Source organism: Arvicanthis niloticus, chromosome 24, assembly GCF_011762505.2.
Source record: "Arvicanthis niloticus isolate mArvNil1 chromosome 24, mArvNil1.pat.X, whole genome shotgun sequence".
NCBI lineage: Eukaryota > Metazoa > Chordata > Mammalia > Rodentia > Muridae > Arvicanthis > Arvicanthis niloticus.
Genome location: NC_133432.1, coordinates 14,724,221 through 14,752,131, shown reverse-complemented (window position 1 = coordinate 14,752,131; position 27,911 = coordinate 14,724,221). Strand labels below are relative to the sequence as shown.

The following is a 27,911-nucleotide window of genomic DNA, read 5'->3' as shown; positions in this document are numbered from 1 at the left end:
GATGACGTCACACCCAGCGCTGGCGTCACGTGCCCCCCCGCGAGGGGTGGGGCCTGAGGGCGGCGCTTCCGGTTGGCGGAGCTTGGCGGCCGGAGTCGCGGCGGCGGCGGCGGCCGAGTGGCGGGATGGCGGGCGCCGTGAGCGAGGCGCGCTTCGCGGGGCTGTCGCTGATGCAGCTGCACGAGCTTCTGGAGGACGATGCGCAGCTCGGCGACATGGTGCGGGGGATGGAGGAGGTGAGCGTCTTGGGACGGGGGGAGGGGGTGCTAGGTCGGCGCGCTGGCAGCCAGAGTGGGGCCCTGACGCGAGAATCGGGGGCATTGAGGGCCCCAGGCCGGTTCGAATCGGGGATCGGAGCCTGGAACCGAAACATGGGTTCTTTGGGGCCGGGGCCGGGAGAGAGAGTGAAGGCACTGAGATTGGTTTGGTAGGGGTGGCGGTGACTGCCGTTGAGACTCCCAAGGACTCTAGGGGACCAAAGCAGGTAGATTAGGCATGGATTTGGGGAGGTCTTGAAAGGAAAGGTTGGAAAGTCGTAGGGGCACTGAAGCCAGTAAAAGCGGATCGGATCTGGGGACTAGTTCGAATTGACGGAGCGTTCAAAGATGGGCTTGTGGGGAGCAGAGATCTGTAAGCTGAGTCTAGGATGGGATTCTGAGAGGGGTCCTCGAAGTTCAGAGGCTCCAGGCCACAGACAGCCAGGGTAAGGTGGGAAGGGACCCAGTGGCTGCCGGCTCTCCAAAAGACCCTTTCCCGTGAAAGCGGCTTTAGGAGAGTTAGCTCAAGAGTTCCTTCCTTTGGTTGTTTTGAGAGCGGTCTGTGAGTAGCAAGAGGATCCCTTTCCTCAGGCATCCCCGCCTTCATGTAAAGAAAGGATTGAGGGAATTCTAGCTTGCCTGGCTCTGCCCCCCCAGCTGTCTGCCCACCTCTTTGGGCTCCTGAAATTGCTTCTGGCAACAAAGTAAAAAGGCGCTGGGAGCTGACTGCTGACCCCCCTTCTCTGTAGTCCAAAGCCGGCCCAGCCTCTGGAAGGCATGTGCCCGCCCATGTTTCTGGTTATCTTCCTCCACACCTCGCCTGTGGCTTGCTTTGAGGAGTGACTGAGTTCACCCTTACGGATCTGCCCTGAGTACTTCCCCTTTTCTCTTCCAACTGGTCCTGGCGGTGATGCTATGAGTCTGAAGCTGTCTGATCCAGCTTTCTGTGGCCCACTACCTCCTTTGTCTGGGAAGTCTGAGCTCCCCTAAAGCCAGTCCTGCAGTGCTTAGTTTTGCCTCCTGCCAGAAGCTGGTATAGTGGACTTTTTTTTTTTTTTTTTTTTTGGCTTGCTTTCCGAAGAGGAATTGTTCAGCACCCAGCCAGCCCCCTTCCAAGGGGGCTTGTAAGAAGGTTGTACATTCAGAATCCCTGGAAAACCCTCAACAGATCATTGTCTGCTGCTACAGAGAGGCCACTGTAGTAAGATGGTATCAGTGTTTCCATTAATACACCCCTTGTATTCACGGGCTTTGCCGCTTGGCACATAGAACGTTGCCCTGCGATGCAGCTTACCCAGTTTATGGTCTCCGTGTGGCACTGTCCGTTTTCAGAGAATAATAAGAGACCAAAAAAAAAAAAAATCCATCTTTCTTGACTGAATGAGAATTCCATGCCTGCACAACAAACGACAGTCCTTGCTTGGTTTTGCTGCAGTTTCTGAGAGACGTTTTGTTGGCTGTGCAGAGTGTCTTTCTAGCTTAATAATAAAATGATAGGTATGCCTCTCAGCATGTGACCCTGCCTGCAAGCTGCCACTTTGCTGTTTGTGACTATTCTGTTTCAGTGAGAACAGCTACTGGAATTCTGTAAGCGGAACATTTAATAACATAAACTCATACTTAGCAGAGGGATTGGTGGAGAGTGAGTCAAATAGTCTGTGACTCCGACCTCACCGTCCTCCCCCTGGAAACCTAGAGATTGGTTTGTTGTTGTTTTGTTCTGTTTATGAGACAGGGTTTCTCTGTGTAGCCCTGGCTGTCCTGTAACTCACACTGTAGACCAGGCTGGCTTCAAACTCATAGAGATCTACCTGGCTCTGCCTCCCGAGAGTGCTGAGATTACAGGGCATGTTTCTTTACCTGGCGTAAAACTGGAGATTGTGAGAGGAAGAGAAGGGCAAATAAACATAGCAGGACTTTTGACTTAATTGAGTATTTTTGAGTCAAAGTGTCCTTCCTGCCACAGTGTGGGATGGAAATACTGAGGACTGACCGCACCTGAGGAGACCACATAGTGTTATTGAAGTTACTCAGCAGCAGGCTGAGTGCCTCGAGCTTTTAAAACAGGGAAGCAACTCGAACACCAAAACACCTGGTTTGCACACCCATTGCCCTAGTTTTGGGCGGTGTTTTCCAAAGGAACGGGTGGAACTCCCGACAGCGGGTTTTTATTTTATTTTTTTGGTTGTGAAAGTTTCCCTCCCCTGGCCGTGTCACGCATTTGTTTATGTTGGGATGGTTTCCAGAGAGAAGAGAAGATTCTGTGAACCATGCTGAACCATCCACTCCTGACCAAATGGAGTATTATGTGAAAGTGTCAGGGAGCTTTGGGGCTTTGGAATGATAGACGGCGGAGTGGACTTGGCTGACTGTAGGCAGATTACTGCACCTCTCTAAACAGCTCTTGGGAAGGGCGCTGTATGACGTTTCATAGAGTTCATAAGGGTCAGGTGAGATGGTGACTTTTAAACGCCAAACACAGCTCATGGTTAGAGCTCAGTGTTCAATAAAGAGTGCTTGCAGGAGCCGGAGCTGGAGCCAGAGCGGTAGCTCTGTGGGCAAGGTGCCTCCTGTGGAAGTGGAAAGACCCCCAGAGCCCACATAAAAAGCCAGGAATGGTGACACACAATTTTCATCCATTTGTCTCCCTCAGGACGGGGAGGCAGGAGACTCCCTCCCTCAGAGCAGCCAATCTAGCCTAGTGGGGGAGCTGCAGAGAGACCCTGTCTCAGAAAATAAGGTGGACTGGACCTGAGGAGGCAAGGCACGCCTGAGGTGGAATGCATGAGGCTTTCCTCTGGCCTGCATGCTCTGCTGTGCACACTGCCTTGTGTGCACCCGTGTGTATAACTGATGACCTGGAGAGGTGGCTCAATGGTTAGGAGCCCTGGCTGCTTTTCCAGAGGACCTGAGTCTAATTCCCAGCACCCACATTGTGGCCCACAACCATCTACAGTGGGCCTGTGTTCTCCTCTGTCACGAAGGCGTACATGCAAATAGACCACTCATAGTCATAAATAAATTTTTAAGGAAAGAAAAAGACTATCTGATGTCATCCTAACAGATGAATAGGGTCTGGTTTTTTAAAATTTTAAAGTAAATGGTGACTTGCCGTTAGCCTCAAACATTTTCTCTTTCTACAGTCAGAGGGTCAGGTGACTCAGTGGTTCTGAGGAGGAAGCATTGGGGAGTGGAATGGGCTAAGGCGCTCTCTCTCTCTCTCTCTCTCTCTCTCTCTCTCTCTCTCTCTCTCTCCTGGCAGAAGGAAGTGTTTTAAATTGTAGGGTGAGGCTTCTTGCAGCCCAAGGGGATGTTTTGTGGCTGCTGTCAAGTGTGGCTTGTTGAAGACATTCACAGTTAGGCTTAACTGCAGTAGCCATTGTCTTTACTACTTTAATTGCAGAGGGTAAGGTTTAGCACCGCTCCAGGCATTAACCAAGATGGCTCTCTCTTGGCCCTGTGTGTTTTCTCTTTTCCTGTCTCCTGTCCGCAGACCAGACTGCATTAGTGGGCCTTTTTGGGGGGGAGGGGTTTGTGTGTAGGGGTGGGGAGGTAGGGACAGGGATGGGAAGATGACACAGGGATTGAGACAGGGTCTCTGTGCATAGCTCTGGCTGCCCTGGAACTCATTCTGTAGACCAGGCAGGCCTAGGTAGATCCACCTGCCTCTGCCTCTGCCTCTGCCTCTCGGCCTCTGCCTCTGCCTCCCAAGTGCTAGGATTAAAGGCCTGCCTGTGCCATCACGGCTGGCTGATTTTGTTTTGTGTACACATGGGTGTTGATGCTCCAGTGGGGATCCGAGACCAAGTTTGAGGAGGAGGTTCTTTCCTTCCGCTGTGGGTCGGAGGGATTGAAGTCAGGCTTGTGCAACAAAGGGATTTTACCACCTAAACCGACAGTTCTCAACCCGTGGGTCTCCACCCGTTTGGAGGTTGAACTACCCTTCCACAGGCTTTGTTCATGTAAGACCGTTGGAAAACGCAGTTATTTACATCACAATCCATAACCAGTGGCGAAACTACTTAGGAAGTAGCAGTGAGAAGAACTTCATAGTTGTGGGTCACCACAACATGGGGGACTCTGTGCTAAATGGTTGTAGCATTAGGAAGGTTGAGAACCACTGACTTAAACTGACTTACTGGCCTTCTTTCTTACTTTATTTTTACATGGCAGTTGAATGCGCCTTTATCTGTCCACATGAACCCCACTGACTGGCAAGGCACTCCCATAAAAGGAATGGTTGCTTAGGGGATTAGGCAAGTCCACCAGGCCTCTTGGGTCACTTCTCCCTGTGTGTCTTCTATGGAAATGCTGCCTGGTCTTTGCCTAACGGTCTCAGAGGACTCAAATTCCATAGCTTTGTTTCTGTGGGAATGAAAGTGCCAGCCCACAGAACTGTCGGGAGTTTGAAGAGACAGTGTTTTATGCAAAGTAAAGAACTCTGACCTAGAAGGAGCTGCTTCCTTGAAGCCTGTTGGGCTGTGACTTGTGTGTGACAGCAGCCACTGCCCCAGTCATAACGGCTCATTGAAATGGAGTGCTAACCCAGGACTCCTTCGGAACACACAGGCTGAATCACTGCTGGTGGGACTTGGGTTTTTAGAAGGCAAGAATTTGAACTTGCTGAGTCCAGGCAGTGGGGTCTCACTCCGTAGCCCTGGCTGTCCTGGAACTGACTATATATAAGCCAGGCTGGCCTCAAACTAAGAACTCCTCCTGCCTCTGCCTCCTGAGTGCTGGGATTAAAGGTACAAGCTGTCACACTTGCATTTTCCTTTTTTAAATAGTAACATTACAGTTTTATGGGAAGATGATAGGTAAGAGTCACATGACTGGGTGACTGCCTTTAAGCTACGTAAAGTCTGTGCTCTTCAGTTTCCTCAGCCTTTAGGGAGTATGGTGGTGCCTGCCTTTTTAGGGTTTTATGCAACCCAGAGGGAGTGGTCCCTAAAGGCACCCCCCCCCCCATCCCGTAGAGCTTTTCTGAGCTGATAGATTGAAGCAGTTGGATTGTCACATATTTGTGACCAGACTGGGCTCAATTGTGAGAGACGATCTCTAAAAAATGTAAGAGACTATGGTCTGGGCCTGGCCAGTCTCGCTGCCCCTTCTATCACCGGAGCATAAGCGGGATTTCTCTAGCTTCCTCAGTCACAGACATGTTCCGTGTCCCTTAGCCTCTCCATTTGTGTCATCTGTGGCATTTGATATCCATTTTATAATCTGTTCACTTTCCTGTGGCCCCATGGCTTCGTTTTGTCACACGGCACCAGCATGTGCCTGACGAAAAGGGCGTCCCCATCTGTGTTGCTCTGAGCAATGGCCTGGCCTCAGTGGATGGAGAGTGGCTGGGACTGAGTGCAGAAGAGGGGCGCCTGCAGGTGGGAAGGGAGAAATGAGACCCTGTTGGAATATGGGGCTCCAGCAAGGCACCTTCAGGACAGCAGTGAGTGTGTGCAGCTCTGGAGCACCTCCAGAACCATCTGCATGAGAATGTGACTTCAGCCAACCTTCCCCAGTGCTTAGAGATCAAAGGGACTATAAGATTTGCATGACCACAGGTAATTCATGTGACCTCAGAAGCAAGGAGGTGCCATCAAATAACTGGAAGTTCTGGGAATTGAGTGACCCTATTTCGATGTCCTCTCACTGTGCTTCTGTCAGAACCGGCCTGAAGCAGAACCTGGAGTGACTGTTTGCACCTGACCTGCAGTGGCTGTGCCCCTGAGCTAAGGAAGGCCAGCTGTGTTGTTCATGAGGCGCTTACTGCAGTATTTGGAGTGGACGTTGCCATGGGGATTTATGTCAGGCACACAGTACAAGGTTATCGGCAAAGACTTGGTGACAGTTGACCAGGCAGCCACTGGCGCCGAGAGTGTGCTGAGACTAGAGTTGTATTTGGCTGTTTCCTTCCTGGCCTTTACTTAGAAGAACTCTCCTTAGCAGCAGGACAGAGGCGGAAGCAAAGCTCCTTGTAGGATTTCTTCAGGAAGAATGGAATTTGAGGTGTGACGTGTGATGTACTTGGGTTTGTTATAGGGTACACAACTAACTCTCACTTAGCAAACCCAGTTGACCCAGAGCTTGCTGTATAGACCAGGCTGGCCTCAGACTCACATTCATGCTCCTGCCTCCCAAGTGCAGACATCAAAGGTATGCACCACAACCCCTGATATTTCTTTCTCTCTCTCTCTCTCTTTTTTAAAAACTGTACATTTCGTTTATGTGTGTGCCTGTGTGGAAGTCAGGACAGCCAGTGGGGGTTGGGTCTGTCCACCATGTAGTCCCCAGCGATTGAAGTCAGACTGACACCATGTTTACATGCTAAGCCATCTGGCTGGCCACATACTTCTTCTAAATCAACGCTTTTGTTATCTCCAAGGGTTAGTGAATGGCCTCTTGAAGTTTTGTTCTTGTCGGAGTCGCTCAGTACCCAGCATGGTGGAGGGCACAGTGGCTGCTAGTTAGTGTTTGCCGACAGACAGCCGGTTTTTTTCATGTGCACATAGCTGAGTTTGAGGTTTATTCATTACTCAACCCTTGTGGAGAACCTGCTCTGTCTGGGATGTGAAACTAGTAAAGCCACGGTTTTCTTTTCTTTTTTTTTTTTTTTTTCTTCCGTTTTCTGTGGGGCTGAGCATAGAACCCAGCGCCTTCCGATTGTGAGACAGCCTTTCCACCACCAAACTGGACTCTAAGCCCCAGGTTTTTCTCTTTTAGGGTCATGCTGGTATACACAGTTCAATCCACAAGACAGGTTCTAAGTGCTGGAACTTAACACACTGTAGTCAGGGGAGACCCAGGAAGCCTTTGGGGCATGGGGGAAGGTCAGAGTGTTTCCTGGAGGATCCAGTGATTCAGCTGGGATTCAGAGGCTGAGGCAGAGTTAATCAGGTGATGAGGGAGTGGGCTCTAGGGCCTGGGGTGGACAGCAGGGACAAAGACTGCCGCAGGCAGTGTTATACTGCCATGGCTTAAGGGGCCAGTGCCAGGCTGATGCTAGCAAGGCAGGCGGCACCAGATGGCCTTACAGGCCGCCAGGGTAAGGAGCTTGGCCTGAGCCTCTGGAGAGCCACTACAGGATTTAAGCCAGGGAGTGTTGCGGTTGGCTGCCCTTGACATTTATGTAGATGACTCTGCTGTGCGTGTGGGAGTGTGGGGGATGAGTTAGAGCGGGGAATAGGATGAGGAAACATGAAGATCAGTTAGGAGGCTGAAAAATAAGATTGAACCTTGAACAGCCACAGTAGTGGGCTTCGGGGCCGGGGGCTGTGCTCCAGCAGAGCCACTGGGATTTGCTCTGCCCAGGTGGAATAATAGTGAACTGGTTGTGTGTGTCTGTCAGTTACACATTATAGAGGGATATAGTGAAAAGCTAATAAGTGTGTGTGTGTGTGTGTGTGTGTTCAGCAACAAAATGACGGGAAAAAAGGCAGTGTGAGTTTTAAAAACTACAAAAATCGAGAAGTCAATCATGTATATATATGTGTGTATATATTGCTTTTCGGTGATGGCAGGTGAATGATAGCATCTTGCTGTGTAGCTCAGACTAGCCTCAAACTGGTGCTCTCCTGCCTCAGCCTCTGACGGACTAGAATTACATGGTATCCTATGTGGGAGGAAGTGGGAGACTGAGACAAGATTTGGGGTGCGAGGAACCTTTGGAGCAGGTTTCCCAAATACTGGTTTGCTCAGTGTTAACATGGGATCATCAGCAGTAGCACCCTAAAACCAATGCTGTGCTGTTTACCTGTTACCGCAGCTGTGGGAAGCTCAGGTAGGCACATGAGTTAAGGCTAGACAGGGTGACATAGTTGAGACTATTTATTTAATAAAAGAAAAGCAGCTGTAGTTCAGATGGCATTCATTTAATCCCCAGCACGGGATACCCAGTGTATGGAGGCTCGGTGTGGTCCTAGTACTTGGGAGCCGGAGGCAAGAGGATCAGGCATCAGGACCATCCTCAGCTGTACAGGGAGATTGCCGCCAGCCTGGGAAGAGAAAAAGAGAAAAAGGCATCATATGTAGTTATCCCAAGGATTAACTAAGATAGCCTGTATAAGCCAGTGTGGCACCCGGCAGTAATAAGACGGTGAACAGAAAAGGCCTCTCTGTCCTAACACAGCAACGTGAGGCCATTTGAGCTGACAGGCATTTCCTTCAGGCATTAATTCCTGGAATTTTAATTCTTGATGATCATTACACAGCTCCTAGCAAGTAGAGTTGGGGAAATGGTGGTTAATGGGGTGGGGAGGGCCTGCTTCCCTTCTTTCTGGCAAGGTGGGGGGAATGAGGGGCAATCTTGGCAGGTTGGGAGGTGGGGTGGGGGAACAGGGGATTGAGGGTTGGGAGGGTGGAGGTGAAGTTCTGGAGGCTGTGCACCTGGGTGCGGCATTCTGATTGTCTAGATCATAGTAGATGCCTGGGGCCCTGGGGCCTCCTGTGGGATAGATGCCATCTGCTGCTGCTGCCCGGGAGTCCTGGGGCAATTAGTGGAAGCACTGTAGTTATTGGGTGTCTGGAATGAGTTCTGGGGCATGGTGGAAGGCCTCATGAGTTTTATGAACTCCGTTTCAGGAAGTGGGTAGCCTGTATTTTTTGTTTCTGATCCAGCATCTCAAATTCTTAAAAACAAAAAAAACAACAACAGCAACAAATAAAAAAAACCCACGGCAGATAAGAAAGCACCCCAGGAGTAAGGAGTCAGTCTCTCTTTTCACCCTGTGAGTCCCAGGATTAGAGTTCAGATGGGCAGGGTTTGGTGGCCACGCCACTGGTTCCCCCAGCATGATTTTCAGTGGCTGCTTGACATCTGAGTACTCAGGTAATCCCCTCCCCATCATAAATGTTGTTAAATGACATTTAGCCCTGTCTTTCAGTCATTGAGGATGTGAACCCAAAGCACTTGTGGAACCCTGGTCTTGCTAATACTGTTTGTGTGTGTGTCCTCCACCTCCCCACCACCCTGCTCCCTGCCTCTGCTGTCTGGTCCTCCCACCAGAGGCCTGAGGTAATGGGTAAGCCTGTCAGGGGCTAGAAACAGGCAACTGTGAGCCAACACAAAGTGCCTCTTTATAAGCTGATTAACTCTGGTATTTTGTGATAGTGATGGAGAATCAGGATGGCTTAGGCATCTGGCTCCTACATGAGATAGCTAGGTTTCTGTTAAGAAACTTCAGTAAAATACTCTAGAGAGCAATAGTTTCTCTTTTGGCTCATTTTCTTCTTTTTTTCTAACAACCTACAAGAAGAAAAAAAATTCTCCCGATTAGAATAGGACTTCTCTCTTCTGTACCGAAGTGAGATTAAGTAATGAAAGTCATGAAAGAAAGTTTGTTAAACTGAAGTCAGAGTCAGGGTTAGAAAGGTCATGTCAAGATACCTAATAAAGATAAGAGGGAAGCCTCAGAAGACACACAACCCAGGGCCCACCGGGATAGCAGGTTTCCATTTGTACTTTATAACTGAAAGACGCCCCCACACAAACCTTTTGAAGTTGTGGGTAAGAGGAACGAGCCTAAGAAACCTCCTGCTTTGGTGGTTGCCTCAAACAGAAAACACTAAGAAAACCCAGATCCAGGGGCAGGAGGTGGCCTTCTCTCACAGTCCCACTGCTTGAGAGGCTGAGAGAGGAGGGTCGCTTGAGCCCATGAGTTTAAGACCACTCGGCAACATGGGAGATCTGTCCCCCACAAAAGAGAAAAATAAACTTAAAAGTTGGGGTTTAGAAATTGTCTTTAGTAAGCTGAATTTTGGGGGGGGGGGCGTGTGGACAAGGGTAGAGAGTCTTCAGTTTTAAATGACTGCAGAAGACTGAGCCCTTTCCACTGAACTAAGTGTTCCAGTAATTCTACATCTCTCTGCCTTTGCCGTCAGCAGAGCTGACTGAGAGGCAGGGAGATTGCTCAGTGGGTAACGGCAGTTGACAACCTGAATTTGAGCCCCAGAACCCACATGGTAGAAAAAGAGAACTATATCCCATGTTATTCTTGGACCACGTGTATGTATGTCCTAGCTCTGCGTATCCATTATGGCATGTCTTGTGCCAATGTGATATCCCCATCCATTTGCATTTCTATTTGTGCGAGCATGTACACACGTGCACTCACATGCGTGCACTCAGACACATGCACACACATGCACTCATGTGCACCACTCACACATGCACACACTCACATGCACGCACTCAACACACATGCACTCACATACTCGAAAACATTAAAAGGTTTTCAAAGGGACTAAGGTAGGCATGGTAACCTGTGCCTGGCATCCCAGTGACTTAGGAGGCTGTCACAGGAACATCATTTTGAGCTCAGAAGTTTGAGACCTGCAGTGAGTGCAGTGACACCTCATTAATTAATTAATTAATTAATTTTAGGACTTAAGAGGCAGATTCAGGCAGATCTCTGTGAGCTCAAGGCCAGCCTGATTTGAGTGAGTTCCAGGATAGCCAGAGCTACACAGAGAAATCCTGTCTCAAAATAAACAAAGTGACCAGAGTGTGATGCCCTCACCCCTCCACGGTGAGCCTGGCTTTTCTGCTCTTCACCCCTCCATGGTAAGCCCGGCCTGAGTGTGTTTGCTTTCAGAAGTCTTCACTCTGGGTTTATTTGCTTAGAAATTAAGCAATACTCTCCAGCTGGTGAACCGTGAGTGGAAGCAAAAGGGCTGCTTCGTGAAGGCCAAACTATGTGTTTTAGAAAGTGCTAATACAAAGTATTTCACTAGCAAAAACCCAGAGCCTCGCTGGTGATCGAGGTGTGGACTAGCCTGAGAACCAGTCAGAGTGGTGTGCTCACACAATGCTTGCCCAGTGTCTGAGTCTTCACTAGGTGAAAGGGTGTGACCACATAAAAATGAAGTGGAAGGGCTGCGGGTAACAGCACTCCTTTGTCTTGCAGAGGACCTGGGTTCAGTTTTCAGCACCCACATGACAGCTCACAACCATCTCTAGCTCCCGTTCCAGGGATCCAGTTACCTCTTATGGTCTCTGGGCACTAGGCATGCATGTACTACACATGCAGATAAAATACCCATATACATCACAAATAAGTCTTTTTTTAAATGAAGAAAGTGGAACCTTTCTTTAATGAAAAGACCTTGGCAGCTGGGGAGATAGCTCAGGGCAAAGTGCTTAAAATTCCATCCCTAGAAACCATGTTTACAAAGCCAGACTCCCACAGGATTGCCACTTAGTGGGCCGTGTGCACCTGAGTCCCAGTGCTGGGGAGGAAGAGACCCCAGCAAGTGGGAGACCTGCCCTGAAAGTAAGGCTGTAAAGCGGATGGCACCTGAAGAATTCACCGTGTCCTCTGGCTTCCACACACTTATGCATATACACATGCACCTGCACACACGCAAGAAAGACCTTTGTCTTAAGTGGGAAAAAAATGGGCACATTCCAGCCTTTGAAATGGCTAGCCCGCACATTCGGGAGGTAGGATTATGAGTATTCGGCCAGCCTGGACTAAATAGTGAGAGCTGTCTGATAGACAACAAAACAACCGAAGTGTTGAGTATGAGTTAACCAGACCACCCAGTTAACTGATTCCAATTATGTGTGGTGCAGAATTCCCAGGCTTATCAATGGAAGATTGGGAACACACACACACACACACCACTTCACCTTTAGGAGACAAGGGACAAGTGCAATTAGCATGATCAGTGTGGGTGGTCCATCCTGCCCTCCCATCCTCCTGCCTACCCACCTCACCCAGGGTCCCGAGTTAGCATGAGGCCAGTGGTTCTAGTCAAGTCCCTTCTCAAAGCGGCTATCAGTTATCAGAGCCTCTCAGACCGGGCACACTTCCTCTCTCCTCACACCACATCTAAGTGATTCCAAGTTTCAAGAGCTTGATTATTTTTATCTGAATATTAGGAAGTAAGTCTTCTAGGAAATAACAAGCCCTGGTGTGTCATCCCTACCAAAACTAAGAAAGTGGCAAACTGTGTGTTCCAGAATTGACTTCATTTCTTCTCTGGGACTGGTTGGCTTGTTTTCAAGCCTCCACACTTGTGTTCCTGTGAGCTCGTGATCTTCATATAAGTGGCATCCCAGTCCTTAGCCACGTGGCCAGCTCCATGCATGGAACTGAGTTTAGAGGCCACTACCGGCTCCTTTCTGAGAAAGCTTCTATCTTCCATCCCAGGAAAAAATATCTTTACTTAAAAAAAAAAAAAAAAAAGTGACTGGGAATCGCTGGTCCTTTTGTGTGTTTGTTGAAACAGGATTTCCCTGTCAGTATACAGTCAGTATATCTCTGACTGTACCAAAACTCACTCTGTAGACCAGGCCGGCCTTGAACTCACAGAGATCGGACTGCCTCTGCCTCCTTAGTGCTGGGACTAAAGGCATGTGCCACCACACCCAGGAAACCTTAGTTTCTCAGCCAAGTGGGTGGAGCTTTTGATAAGCAGCTGGCAAGTTCCTTCCTGAGTGGGTTGTAGTCTTGGAGATGGTTTCACACAGCCCCCGGGACAGTTGTATTTTAGGCCAGTTTTGTAATGTTCTGCAGCTCCTCCATGGTATTTCTGGACTATCCTGTCTTCCTTCCCTCTGTCACCGTGCTGAGCGGTCTGACTGCAGTGCTTAGTTCTTCTCAGGAAAGGGAAGGGAGATCTGAATTGAAGGGAGCAGCCTCACCTCTGGAGGAGAGTGAGGGGACTGTTGGCCTGGACCGCAGGTCTGAAAAAACGCCAAGTCAGTTGGGAACTGACTTTTGCCATTGCTTAACTCTTTCTGAACGGGAGATGAATTTGAGCTTTCTAATACCACAGGGCTGGCAGGATGGCTCAGAGGGCAAAGGCGATTGTCTCCTGGCCTAGAATCACTGAGTTTGAGGGTGGAAGGAGAGATAGATGCACCTCTCATAAGTTGTCCTTTGATGTCGCTCATGCACATGTGCATGTACACACGCACACACAGCTACATTCTAGGCAATATTAAAATGATAACATACCAAGGCTGGAGAGGTGATTCAGTAGTCAAAGTCACATACAACTCCTGCAGAAGACCTGAGTTTGGTTGGCTCAGCTGTGTGTGGCTCTCCCACCAACGCCAGCACACACACACACACACACACACACACACACACACACACACACATAGACACAAGAATATACATCATTAAGAAGAAGCCCACAGCGTAAAGCCTGTGACTGTGGTGTCTTGCATTCAGTTTGTTTATTTATTTATTTATTTTATGTGAAGAGGGCGTTGGATCCCATTACAGATGGTTGTGAGCCACCATGTGGTTGCTGGGAATTGAACTCATGACCTCTGGAAGAGCAGTCAGTGCTCTTAACTCCTGAGCCAGCTCTCCAGCCCAGTGTCTTGCATTCAGATGAATGGGTAAAATGTTGCAGTTAACCTGCTGAGCACATGCCCTGCGGACCACAGGCCAGCGCTTTCCTCATAGCTTGGTCTACAAGCCGACAGTATCCAAGATCCCAGCACAGTCTCAACCCTTTGCTGTGAGTCCAGAGTGGAACAAAAGTTCTGTCTGTGTCCTCATTGTGTTTCAGAGAGCTTTAAATTTATCTGAAGTGGCAAAAGTCAAATGAAGATGTGGTCAGTGGACGATGACCTCACTGATTGGACAGTTTGAGAGCGTCATACTCTGCAGACACTAACTCCCTCTTCCAGAAGTTGTTTTTGTTTGGCTGTTTTGTTCTTGAGACAAAAGGAGCTTCACTGTAGCCCAAGCTGACCTCAGACTTACAGCAATCCTCCTGTCTCAGCCTCAGAGTACTGGGATCATAGGTATGAGCCACCATGCCTGGTTCAGAAGTTGTCTTCAAGGAAAGGGAATGAAGCCGACACCATGCTCTTCCTGTGCGAACTGTGTTTCTTGTGATCGATAAGGCAGAATGCTCTAGCAACTCAGCCAACACTCGGAGACGTGGATGGTGAAGGAATAATGTTGAATGCAAAGTGATCCTGGCACTGTAGTCAGGGTACAGAGCCCGCCCACCGGGGTTTTAAGAGTTAATGATAGGATGCTGCTGCTCTTGAGTACTTTAAAAGTAAAGGTTGCCGGGTGACTCTGTAGATGGTCTCTAGCAACAGCAAGGCTCTGGTTTGATGTCCGGCCCTTTACGTGAAGAAAAGGGTGTTTTGCCGGCAGTGGTGGCGCAGGCTTTTAATCCCAGCGCTTGGGAGGCAGAGGCAGGCGGATTTCTGAGTTCAAGGACAGCCTGGTCTGCAGAGTGAGTTCCAGGACAGCCAGGGCTACACAGAGAAACCCTGTCTCGAAAAAGCCCCCAACTCCCCACCCCCCTCAAAAATAAATGTTGACAAGAACCTGGGATAGGGTTAGTGCGGCTCCGTTGTGGAAGCAACAACAACCAGACACAGTGGGAATGAATTCTAGGTGGTGGTTGGAAGTGGGAGGCAGTGAACTGTTGTCCGTTTGTTCCTCGGCAGAGCCACGGAGAAAACACTCAGGAAAACCTCAGCATTGTTACAGCAGGGCAGAGTACACAAACAGATGCTGGCACATAGTGGTATGGGAAGATGGGGGACCACAGTGAAGTGTTCTGTCATCCCAGTAACTCCCTAAACCTTTATGATTTCCTCGCCCTCTTCCAAGACTCTCAGGCACTGTGCTGTGTGTGTGCGGGCCACACTGCCAGTGACACTGCATGGCACTGCCCGGACTACGGCAGCGCCCAACCTGCAGAGCCTTATGCACAGAGATGGTCTCCACCATGAGACACTGGAGGTCTGGCTGCTTCCAGGTCATTGTCGGGCTCTTGGGTGTGTTTCCTGAATGAACGAAGGAATGAACTAATGAATGAGTGACTGGTCACTATGGTAGCGCATGTTGTGACTAACCAGGATGAACAATTGCTTGTGGTCTTTACACCTTTAATTAAGGTAGAATTACACATTCTCCCCCCCCCCTCCAGTCCCTCCCCGTACCATCTCCAGTCCTTTCCGTGCTCCCCCTCCTCAAATCGATAGCTCTGCTCTTTGGTTATTGCTGCATACACATATCTATGTGCACATGTCTGTTGTGTGTGTGGGTTTCAAGGCTGACTACCTTGTGTTAGGTACCCACCATGGGAGGCAGCTTCTCTCTCCAGTCATTTGTGCTTAGTTCTTTGTCTAGGGCTGGGGCCCCATAAAGCTTCTCCTTCTCCTTTTTTTTAATGAATGGGTTAATTACAGTGGCCTCAGGGCTGTCTGATAGCTCAGCTTTCTCCTGCACATTGAGCTTTGTTAGTGGGGAGGGTTGAATATGGTTGAATATGCAGAGGGTTCCCCGAGTCACCTCGTGTCTCGTCCTGGCAACCGTCACTCATGATCTTATTCTTTCCCCTTTGTTTAGTGCTGTGCTCAGTGTCACAGCAAACCAGGATGACAGGCGGTCACCACCTGGTGGGTGGTGGGTGACAAGCATCAGTCTGTGATGCTGCCAAAACTACATTAAAGACTCTGCCCTGGGGGAGTTGGACAAGCAGTGACTGAGGAGTGAAGTTGTGTGCTCGGTCAGTGCTGCGCTGCGCTGTGCTGTGCTGCAGAGACTGCAGTTCTGTGCTTTCATTTAGTTTTGTTGCTCTGAGACAGGGTCTAGCTCTGTAGCTCTGGCTGGCCTTGAACTCGCAGCTATGTGCCTGTATCTGGAGTGCTGGGATCACATAAGATGCACCACACCTGGCCTGAAGGGGCTGAGTGTCCTCATCAGAAGGGTGAGGTGAGAGATGGTCTGACTGCTTAGGAAAGCCACGGAGGCTATCTTCAGACTTCTGGGCAAACAGGCACACTGGATGGAGGGATTCCTGATTCGATTCCTCTCTGGTGACAGATTTGGGGGGGAGCACAGAATGGGGGACAGGGCCTAGTTGACCTGCACTGACCCCCTGTGAGGAAGCGTACCCCACTTTACCTTCTTCCATCTTTGGTACACATTGTTGAGTCACAGGATGAGAAAAGGAAGAGAAGTCATAGGCATGTTCAGTTGGTTGGCTTCGACGGACAGAGAGGGGGCAAGGGTAGACTCAGGGGCAGAAGAAGATGCCAGTGCTGTGGCAGTGCCCTGTGGCTGCTGGAGTGACCTGCCACAGTACTGTGGCCTCAGAATGTATGTGTCACATTCCAGGAGCTGGGAGTCTGGCATGCTGTGCCTGTGGCCCCTCTTTCACTTCTAGTTGTGGCCGGCTCCCTTGTGGCCACACTCCTCCACACTGGGGATTATGTCAGTACAAGAAGTGGCAGAGAACACTGAGCGGGGAGGGTCTAGTTTGGTCTAGTTCAGATAAAGGCAGCTCAGAGCCATTGCCAAGCTTGGTAGAGGAGTCACATGAACAAATCTGGTGGCAAGTGTCAACATATGCCAACTATAGGACTTCTGCTTATTGCCCAGTAACATGTTTACTTGTTAAATATAGCAAGGTTGTTCACCTTGTGCATATGCCCGGCCTGCAGAGAAGGGTGAGGTAACCAGGTTGTAACCTTCAGGTGACTCAGCTGGATCCCAAGTGCTCCCTGGATCTGCATCATGTGACAGGCTCCCAGTACTGTTAAGACTTTCCAGCTGGGCCATGATGGCACAGGCCTTTAACCCCAGGACTCGGGAGGCAGAGGCAGGCCTCTGAGTTCAGGGCTAGCCTGGTCTACAGAGTGAATTCCAGGACTACACAGAGAGAAACCTTGTCTGGAAAGACGGGAGGGAGGGAGGGAGGGAGGGAGGGAGGGACACACACACACACACACACACACACACAGAATGAATTTGTTCCTGTAGTTCAAGCTTCTCTTGTGTAAGAGTCAGGGACTGTCGGAAGTAGTAGTCTTCCATGAAAAAGACGGACCCGCCTGCATTTAGGAAGACACGCTTGTAATTACAGACAAGGGAGCCAGACTCTGGCCAGCTTGGGTCAGAATTTCACATTGGAGAAGTAGCTGGTTTGGATGGTGTCCACTGGACACCCAAGCCTTTGACCTGGCCCTAGCCAGCAGGGCTAGGGAGTCTCCCATCTGAGTGTCGCATGGGCACAGGAAGCTAGCATCTTTTTCTTCCTTGCTGGGTTTATTGTCTAACAAATCTCATTTCTGCCCCATCTCAGACGGAGTGGGGAGGGGTGCACACTGGTGGAGGTCAGAGGTCAACACTGGGTATCCTCCACTTTCCATCTCTGCCTTACCCTTGAGACAAGGTCTCTCTGAATTCAGAGCTCACCTGTCAGCTGGCCTAGCCGGCTAGTAAACTCCAGGGCCTGCCTGCCTCTTCCCCCAGTACTAAGGTTACACCTGTGTGACTATGCCTGCCTTTTACTTGGGCACTGGGGATCTGAACTCAGGTCCTCTCCAGTCCCTACTCTGACCCTCATCTTTAAAGAGAAGTGTTTTCTTTTCCCTAGGGTGTTTGCCTTCTGTTCATACTAGCATCAGAAATGAGTCAAGTGATTAAAAAAAAAAATCAAGTGGTAGGTCAAAGAAGAAAGTTTGAAAGTGAGCTGACCCCACCAGTTCAGGTGGCCATGCTAACTGACTCTGGGCAGATGTCCTAGTCGGCTTTCATTAGACTCGTGGGCAGAAGTAGCCATGCAAATGGGGCCTGATAGATGTGTCACGCACCACTCGGCTTTCGTAGGAGGAAAAGGAAGCTAAAGTGAAACCCAGAACTTTTACAGAAACAGCTCTTCACCACAGAGAAATAATTTCCTGAAAAGATTGCTCTATGGTTTAAAAAAAAAAAAAAATGGAGCGTGGGAAAAGATCAAGGAGTGTGGCCACCAGCGGCCTCAGTTCTCACATGTGCTCTCCCCTGTCATGGGGACGAGGATGTGAGCAACTTGGATTCTGTTCAAGCCTGACGTTTGCTAAAGTGGACTTCCCTCTGCATTCTCAGATCCTTTGCTGTCGGCCTGCAGCATTCCCGACCTTTGTCTTTGCCGCCATCGCCCTCCTGGAGGTTGAGGGTGTCCTCCAGGTGGGCATGTGGGACTTGTTGTCATTTGTTCCTATAAAAAAAAAATCTGCTGGCCCAAAGGGTATATAAAAAAATATAACCAGTTTAACAGCCTGGCTGTCACCGTTGGGAATTTGTTTGGTTTCTTTTATTGGTGGATGGCTTTGTCTTTGTGAATCCCATCAGATGACTGCCTGGTTCTTAGCACAGGCTTCCTGTGTTTTCCTCCAGGACTTTGTGCTATGTAGGGCAAGTGGTCCTGACTGTGCGCTGTGGGAACAAGATATTTTTGTATTTGCATTTTACAGAGACACCAAAGTGGTGTCTATAAAAAGTTAGCTGCATGCTGGAATCCCCTGAGAGCTTGGGAAACAAGTTCTTGCCTGGGCCCCCTCCAGACAGTTGGCTAGTAGGTAAATTGGTCTGGATTGGGGGCCCGCCCAGAGCCTCATGCATGCTAGAGAGGTGCTCTGCTTCTGAGATGTGCCCCAGCCCACAGGCACTGGGCTTTTTAGCACCCCCATTTAAGGAGCATTCTGATGGGTAGCCCCTGTATTCTGATGGGTAACCACTATTGTGAAGTTGCCTTTAACAATGCTGAGGCAAGTGCTTGAATGTCACCTTTCCCACACCCACCTCAGGACCAGGAGGCTACTGTGTTTCTTCTGCTAAGAACATGTAGGGACATTCTGCTTTGGAAACTACCCACAGAGTGTGACCCCACATGCCCTCAGATAGGCTTAGACTCAAGTGACATTCTTCGAGAGCCCAGGGAGTGCACAAAGCCTGGCAGCGTCATGCTCTGTGTTCCTTGACAACAGCTCATTTTTTCTTGGTCCATATTTTGTTACCCTTTGCATTGTTGTTTGATGGTGGAGACGAAACTCAGAGCCTTGCACGTAATTGACAAGTGCCCTGGAGCCCTGACCCTGTTCTTTGCTTGAGAATTGGCTTCAGATGGTTTTCGGTTTGTTTTCTAAGGGGAGGGTGTGTGTTGTGGAGCAGATTTCAGAGTGGTCCCTCTGTGCGGGAGCCTGTTGTGCCAAGCACCATCCAATAGCTTGGATTTTGATGGGACTCGGCAGATGTCGATGAAGAAGAGACATTTCTTACTGTTGTGAGAGTGGACAGCAATGGCGGTGGGTGGCTGTGAGCTTAGCTAGGGCAGTCAGGAGGCCTCAGAGTAAGGGTGTGAAGAACAGGCCCAGCTCCATGTCAGCTAGCGGGAACAGGGCAAGAGCGTCCCTACAGAGCGGCCGGAGGACACGGCTCCATGTGGAGTGTTCCTGTACTTGTGAGTTCCCTCTGCCCACCTCAGGCCTGGAAAACAGTGGCTTTCTATTAGCACAGGGAAAGGAACAAAGAGTTACAGTTCCAGCACTGGCGTGAATGTGGTGCTTCACGGTGTGTCCATCTCAGTACTTGGGACGTTGAGGCAGGCTGGTTGTGAGTTTGTGGCCAGCCTGGACTACACAGTGAGAACCTCTCTGGAAACAAAACAAACAGAAGAAGAACGGTGCAGAGCAGCAAGCCAGGGGCAGGAGCCATGTCCTGCCGCCCCTGCCACTCAGGAGGCTACAACAGTAGAAGAAAGGGTCACAGAATTAGTTTGCTTCTGACTAAGTTTGATTTAGGCATAAGCATTAGAACAGATGTTAGACATGAGACAGGGCTCCTGTGTCCTCTCCTCTCATGCCCCAGTGGTAGGACCCGGTACAGTTCTACCACATTACACTCACAGCCAAGGTTTGGACCCTGATTCTGACAGGATGTAGAACAGAGACTCCGCCCCCAGTTAGAGCTTGTCTATTCACCGCCCTCCCTGCCCCACACAAACCTCTCTCTCCATCTTGATATTTGAGACCACTGCATGCATGGATGCGGATATATGGCCCTTCAAGGTTGTCTCTCTCCACACGCTGTGATTCCCTGGGGTTTTAGTGGAGTTGTTTGGTGTCTGAGTCACGTTCTCCTTTCTGATTGCCGAGTAGTATTCTATGGTGTGGATTCGTCACGGCTGCCTGTTTCTCATGGTGAAAGTACATTGCGGGTTGCTGCAAGGTTTAGATTATTTTGAACAATCTACGGGGAAGTTTAAGTGCAGGGGTGCATGTGTGTACAGGAGATTTTGTTTCTCTGGAGGAATGCCCACGAGTACAGCTTCAGGGGCAAATGATATTTCCAGGTTTAGTTTCGTAAGGCCTGCCAGAGTGGATATGCACAGGTTGCTTTGTTTCTTCCCCTCAACAGCTTAACAATGTGGCTGTCAGGTCCACAAAGCCCACAAACAGCTCAGGGCAGCTCGGGAGCAGATGGGCCCTACCTGCCTCCCAGGAGTGCTCCTTAGAGTTTAGTAGCAGAGAGAAAAGTGTCTCCGTGCCACCATGTGGGCATGTATCTGGTGCATGTTTTACAGTGTTGAGCTGGCGGTTAAGTGGCTTTGTGACTGAGGGTCCTCCATGGTTGGTTTTGGCTGAGTGTGGTCTTTAGGGCCTGTGTATCTGCTAAACAGGTACCCAATATCCAAGGGCTTTTCTTTTGCTCTGGGGGTCCCCCTGGTCTCAGTTGCATGTGTCCCACGTGTGGGATGCTGGGGCTCCGGCTAGGGCGGGGGGGGGGAGGGGGCAGAGGACTATATACAGAATATGGAGAGGAAGGAAGTCACAGCAAAAATAGCCTGGGTGGGGAGGCAGAAAAATATTAAAGGGAAAATGAATGGCTGGGCAGAGCAGAAGAGCCTCTGGAAGAGGTGCAGTCTGTCGCCTGGGGCGAGCGAGGGTTGAACTTAAACCGCAGAGAGCAAGGTGATGGTGGGCAGGCCATGTAGAGGAGGTTGTCACCAGTGAGGAAATCAGGAACCAGAGGGCAGACGTTGTTTTCCTCTTTGAACACACGTGGCCGAGCTTTCTCCCTTTCTCAGATCTTCCTCTCAAAGGTCCGCACAGCCAGTCTTCAACACCTGTCAGATAGCTGGAGTTGATGAGGGGAACCGTTGGTCGGCGCAGTCAACCCCTCTCCCTTTGGGTCAGCTTTGCTGATGGGGACAGCGGAGGAGAACTGCTAGTGGGCGTGAGAAAGACAGAGCCGCGGTTACTGTAAACATAACTCACTCTGGGGCTGGCTGGGCTCTTTTGATCTCAGGCTGACTATGGAGAGCACATTGGCGTCCTGCCGACTGAGCGACTGAGTGCCCTCTGATAAAAGTGGCTGTGATTCCTCTGCAGCAGCAGAGCTTGCTCTGAGCAGTCCAGCCCTGGGCCTTTACAGATGTTCGTTTTTGCCAGCACAGCTGCAGCTGTGCAGAATTCAAGTTACAGTGCATCCATTGAAGCCCAAGCCTGTGTGTTACCATTGGGAGGGAATCAGGCCTCATCCTTGTGAATGGGGAGAGTTCTCACAAGAATGTGGAGGGGCAGGAGTCTCTGCTTAGCTTGTCTGCCCAGCATGTAGGCCATCTGGGAGACCAGGGAGGGTGTGGTCTTCTGCGCGCCCCCACACAGAACTTGCCTGGGAACTAACATGCCGACTGTGGTCTCACCAGCCTGTGTGTTTCTTACAGGCGCAGACTGTTCAGCTTAACAAAGAGATGACACTGGCTAGCAACCGGAGCCTGGCAGAGGGAAACCTTTTGTACCAGCCCCAACTGGATGCTCAGAAAGCTCGCCTGACCCAAAAATACCAGGAACTCCAGGTTCTCTTTGAGGCCTATCAGATAAAGAAGACCAAACTAGGTAACTTTTTCCAGGTGATCTCTGAGATTAAAGAGTTGAAGGAAGGCTCAGTGGTGGTGTAGGAAACCTTCAGTCCCAGCACTTGGGAAGCAGATCTCTTAATACCAGGCCGGCCTGGTCTACAGAGTCCGGGACAGCCAGGGCTGAACTGAGAAACCCTGTCTTAACTGAAAAGAGTTGAACTAAGCATACATGCTTCAGGTCACAATAGTGACTGCCGTGACAAGCAGTAGTTTGTGTATGAGTCACGCTGCTGGTTTAAGGAAGAAACTACTTTCTATATCCAGGACTCAGCTGCTCCAGATAGCACAGAAGCAATCTTCTGAACCCGGGTAGTCAGCTGACACTTCAGCAAAGGGTGGAAGAGCCTTATCACTGGAACATCCTGCAGAAATGTCACTGATCATTTCATCTTTATACAAAGATAGAAGGACTGAGTATGTGTGCATGCGGTGAATGTGTGTGTAGTCTGTGTGCGTGTGTAGTGTGTGTGTGGGGGGTGTGTGGTGTGTCTGTGAGAGTGCATGTGGAGTGTGTATGTGTGCTGTGCTGTGCTGTGCTGTGCGTGTCAACACCGGTTGGGCTTGTACTTACTTGTAGCTGCAGACGACCTTCCTGCCTCTGCCTCCTGAGTACTAGGATTGCAGGTGTAAGCGGCACGCCTCCGGACTGAGAACATTTAAATTAAGAGAGAGACAGAGACAGACAGGCAGGCCTGGAGAGATGGCTCAGTGGTTAAGGGTACCATCTGTTCTTCTGGAGAACCAAGATTCAGTTCCTGGCCCCCACTTGGCAGCTCACAATTGCCTGTGACTCCAGTTCCAGAGGATCGAACACCCTTGTGCAGACATAAATGCAAGCAAACTGCCAATGTATAAAATAAAAATAAAAACTATTTTAAAAAAAACAAAGCAGGGAAATAAACCTTGTGGAAGTAGGGTGTGTTGGCGCTCAGCGCTTGGGAGGCAGAGGCAGGTTGATCTTTGTGAGTTCGAGGCCAACCTGATCTACATAGAGAGGTAGGACAACTAGGGCTATAAGAACAACCCTGTCTCAAGAAACGACCAAAAAAGGACACATTGTCTGGCCTGGAGAGGTGGCTCGGGTTAAGAGTACTTGCTGCTCCTCTGGAGGCCCCAAGGTTTGTTTTCAACCCCACACAAGCAGCCCACAGCTGGCCGGATCTAGTGTCTCCTGCTGGCACCAGCACAGTGTGCAGAAACACACACATATTAAAGGTGCCACACACCTTTAATCCCAGCACTCACTAGAAATCTCTGATTTCTAGGCTAGCCTGGTCTACGGAGTGAATTCCAGGCCAGCCATAGTTACGTAGAGAGGCCCTGCGTCAAAAATTAAAAACCCCAAAAAACCCCAAATCACCTTCTCCTGTGAGGTTTACAGCTACTGTTTGTCCAGTCCTCTTGGTCCCTGTAAGGTCAGTACAGTTGTTGACTCCCACCAAGACCGTAATGAAAACGATTACAGACTTGATACCAGATGCTGGTGCGGGCACCACCTTGAAGGAGCTTCTTGGCCAGGTGTCCTAATGCCGGGCATGTCCTGTGACGCAGGGACACCTGGGCGTGTACCCAGTACAAGGACACACTGTGTCTATGAGAAGATAAGTACAAACATTGTTTGGTTTTCTTTTTACAATGGTTAAGTTGAAGAAGAATCTGAGTGTCCATCTGCAGAGTGCAGGCTGGGGTGGAATGGCAGCTTTGAAAAGAAGGAAGTCTCGGGTCCATCTGTACCACGGCGGGAGATGCTGACTGAAAGGCTGGCAGGCAGAGACAGGGCAGTGTCGTCCGTGCTGTAAAGGCCAGCCTTGAAGGGGTTATGGGCAGGATGGAGCCTCTGGGAGTGTCCTATCCGGCCTGACCTGTGGGATATTAACAGAGTTTTATTCATATGGTGGTCTGTTTATTTGCTTTAGGATTGATTTTTACGTAGACATCTGTGAGTGTATGTTACCTTGAGTGGATGCTAGGAACTGAACCCAGGGCCTCAACCCTCTCTCCAGCCTCTCATGCTGTTTGAATCTAAGACCCTAAGGCTTCAGGTGTATTTTCTAGATTAAGTTATTACTCAAAAGTAGGACGTAACAAGGGGAAGTGGTTGAGAGAAAAAGTAGGAAATGTTCCGTTGACTGGTGACAGGCCTGCACGTGCAGTCAGCTGCAGGTGGATTGCAGGGTTTAGGCCACCTGACCATTCAGTCAGATTTATACAATATAAGAACAGGGTAGTTGTGGCCAGAACTCGGCAGCAGACTTCCTGCCTCACAGGTGTGAAGCCCCTGGTCAGCCCTTAGTACTGGGGAACGCACGCCTGTATGATTGCAGGGTTGGGGTCACACATGGGAAGCAGCCACCTCTGTGGACAGATGATGCTCTGCCTTCTACAGCTTGCCCCCTTGGCTCCTCTGGTGTGCTTAAAGCTTTCCTTTCAGCTTCCTGGAAAGCCCATTCCTGTTGCCTTTCTCATTGGAAAGGACTCTGTCTAACTAGAAGGTGTCTGGTAGGACGCACAGCCTCATTCCATCTTATTTTTTGCTTTTTCCAGATAAACAGTCTAACAACGCTTCCTTGGAGACTCTGTTAGCACTTCTTCAAGCAGAAGGGGCCAAGATTGAGGAAGACACTGAGGTAAGGCTAAGGCTAGACAGTCTTAGTGGCTTCCGTATGTCTGGACTCTTAGGTCATCCTGTTCAGTCCTTGTCCTCCAGGACATGGGAGCCCCACTATTCCACAGCCAGCCAGTGGCACTCCCAAGACACACGTGGCCGGGCTTTGTCCCTTTCTCAGGCCTGGATGCACGTGGCATCTTGGCCTCTGGCTAGGGAACATGCTAGGCAGGGATCAAGCGGTTCAGCGCAGGCCTGGGTGTGGATGTACGTGCTGCTCTGAACTAATGCCAACCTCTTGGGTGCTAGAGTCTGAGGCATCTGCTGTGGTCATTGAAGCAGCTAGTCGCTGCTTCCACACGTGGTTGGCTGAATACGTGGCTGGAGCCTTGTGAGGGGAGGAAATGAGTCAGGGTCATCTGTGTGCCTTAGCAAGTCAGGCCTGGCCACACATTGCCAGGTCAGGCTGTGCTCGTCTGACTAACCTGTTAGGCCTTGGCGGGCTCTGATAGCCACAAGTAAGGTTCTCAGCTGCATACTCTGTCCAGGGTGAGTCATTGGTCGGGTTGCAGCCAGGTGGAAACCAGAGGGCAAGGCCTGAGCAGTGGCCATCTCTCAGGAGTGAGAGAGCAGGTCAGGACTTGCCTGGCCTGCCATCTTTCATGGTTCTGCAGAGTAGAGCCAAGAGTGGGATCACCTACCTCATCTTTCTGTGGCTCTGCACAGAGGTCAGCAGCTCTGAGCCTGTGGCAGAAGACAGGCACCAAGGAGTGTTCCCAGAAGCTGAGAGCCTCTTTCCTTCTGCCTGGACTGTGAAGACAGTCTTCTTCCTAACAGTTGGCCTGTCTTATAACCTGCTTTCTCCTACCTTTTGTAGAACATGGCAGAGAAGTTTCTGGATGGAGAACTTCCTCTAGATGCCTTTATTGATGTCTACCAGAGCAAGCGGAAGCTGGCACACATGCGGCGTGTCAAAGTGGAGAAGCTCCAGGAGCTGGTGCTGAAGGGACAGAGACTCCCACAGGCTGGGGCCCCACTACCACCCAGGGCACCTGAGCCATCACCTGCCACCGCCCTTCCCTATCCCTCTCTGGAGGCCACTGGGCTCCCTTCTGTGGTGCCTCGGCGCATCCCCCCGCCTCCACCCCCGGTGCCTGCAGGACACATACCCACCCCATTCACTGCTGCCATGGGCTCAGGACAGGCTTCTGCGTACCCAGGATTACAGTGTCCGCCTCTGCCTCCCAGAGTGGGCCTCCCCTCTCAGCAAGGATTCTCCGCACAGTTGGTGTCACCATACCCACCAGCCCTGCCCCAGAGACCCCCTCCACGGATGGCTCCACACCAGCCAGGCTTCATCCTCCAGTGAGCTCGGGTGCGTGCTCTTCCAGCAAGACACGCTCTGCCTGCCGTGCCAAGCGAGTTCTGCAGACAGAGGCTCTGAGGCTCAGCATGTGGGCCAAGGGCTTGGGTGCCCTGGGGCCCGTGTGTCCATCTGATTTTAGAACTGTAGGTCCGTGGTAAGTAATAGAGAGCAGGTTTTGTGTACCAAGGGAGCTCTGTTTGTGCCAGGCCAGTCTGCATCACCTCAGTCTGTGTTCTGGGTGTGATTTCTGAGTGTCTAGTGTTGATGGACTCGTGCATTTGGAAAGATAACCCCCCCCACTCCAATTTAGATTCGTGGCCCTCCTGTCGCAGCTTTATTTAATAAGCATGATTAATGTGTTTTATTCTCAAGTCTTGGCCCACCAGCTGCTGTGGCACTAGTAAAGGCTGGTCTACACTGGCCAGCCTGGAATGTGTGCCCACAGCCAGGCCATGCTGTTCATTGAGTCTGTGTGGGGTGGGTCATCACAGCAACCTCCGGCTCCCGCCAAGCTGGATGCTCTCATGGTTCAAAGCCAAAGGCACAGTTTGCACTTGGCTGTTGTGTGCAGAGTCCAGGAGAGCTGTGGTCCTGGGTGAGGCTGGGGTGAGGCCGGCGTGAGCTGGACTTTGCACAGCTCAGCCCTTGGCCTTCCCCGCACACCTCAAGCCGCATGATGGTTTCTGTGAAAAAAAAAACCTCAGTGTTTTTACTACACTTGTAATTTTCCTGTTTTATATTTCAAAAGAAAACTTTTTTGACACTCTCAAGACCATTCAGGGAAACTTTTTTAAAAATGCAGATACTGTTTTGAGCTGGTTAAAAATGCAGATTTATTGAGTGCCGCTTCCTGTCAGGCAAGCAGTGCATGGTCACATCCGTCAGTGCCCATGCTGTGCCTTAGCTTCACTTGGTGCCAGGACTCAGGTGCCTGCAGTGTGTCAGCCACAGCTGCCCTATTGAGCCCAGTTAGGCATGGCCTGGCCGGCCTCATTACTTTGTGATAGGTCAGAAAAGGTCCATCCTCCTCCAACCAGGATAATCTTAGGCAGCTGGCAGTGCTGCAGGTGTTGGCCAAGGCATGGAAGGGGTTTGGGGAACGCCCACCCCACAGGGTTGGCAGCAGCAGCGCCTTCCTCTGGGATCTCATCTGCAGGTGTCACGTATGCAGAGTTCCCAGGCCCCACTGGGGAGGGGCAGCCTCCAACACCTGTTCCCAGAAGAGGGCTGCGTGCCTGTTGGTAGAACTCAGAACCCCACCTTCACCCTGCCAGCTGGCTGCAGCCCCAAGGTAACAGAGTCAAGGCAGTGCTGATGAGAGAGCCTGTCCCCAAGGCGTCCTGTATTCCTCTTCATGGATTTGGACTCTGTACCCTACTGGAACTATTCTGTAAAGAGACAAAGCTGTATGTGCCACCTTAATACCTCTGCCACCAGGAACGCCCACTGCCCAGTCATGGGCTGCAGCCACATGGGAGCTCCAGGTGGATGCAGCACAGGGGCCGCCAGGCCAACCTTGCCAGGCCATAGCTGGCACTGGGGCTGTAAAGCTGTAGAACTCTTAATAAATTGAGAATTATTAATTTCAGTTTGTTGCGTCTCTCTTCATTGATCCTGCCACTGCTTTACCTGGGAATGTCTGATCACAGTTAATTGTGTGCCTTCTGCCCTCCTAAGCTGTTTCTGATCTCATGTGCCTGCTGTCCCCGACTGAGTTGTGTATCCTGTGACCTGTTGCTCTGTGCTGAGCTGTTTCTGAACCACAAGGCCCCTCTGATAGACTTGACCCAAGAGCAGCCCAATTCAAGCTGCCCCATCCTCTGATGCAGCCCTATGCCTACACACAGGAGATGCATTAGGTCATATTAGGAAGAGGGAGGCTTGTCCTGAGAAATCAATTCACCTTGGAAAAGGACCCAATCATCTCTCTCACCGCAGGCTAGCTTGTAGCCCCTCCTGGTGAGCACGTTGGACTTTTAGTGTTTATTTAAAGCAAACTAATACTAAATTCTGA

General features: G+C 50.4%; 2 protein-coding genes across 2 annotated transcripts in view; one reads left to right on the top strand and one right to left on the bottom strand.

Annotated features, from left to right (window-relative positions):
* Nucleotides 1–63: 63 nt before the first annotated feature.
* Nucleotides 64–27,485, top strand: Vps37b (VPS37B subunit of ESCRT-I). The gene is made up of 4 exons (XM_076922871.1): nt 64–236; nt 21,732–21,903; nt 24,471–24,553; nt 25,409–27,485. The coding sequence occupies exons 1-4, from the start codon at nt 126–128 to the stop codon at nt 25,898–25,900; spliced, it is 858 nt and encodes a 285-aa protein (XP_076778986.1). The 5' UTR covers nt 64–125; the 3' UTR covers nt 25,901–27,485.
* Hip1r (huntingtin interacting protein 1 related) overlaps nt 26,443–27,911 on the bottom strand; it is a 30,443-nt gene continuing 28,974 nt past the window's right edge. Inside the window, exon 32 of the mRNA XM_076922869.1 lies at nt 26,443–26,580. Coding sequence (XP_076778984.1) covers nt 26,536–26,580 — 45 coding nt within the window. The 3' untranslated portion in view covers nt 26,443–26,535. The remainder of the gene's footprint in view (nt 26,581–27,911) is intronic.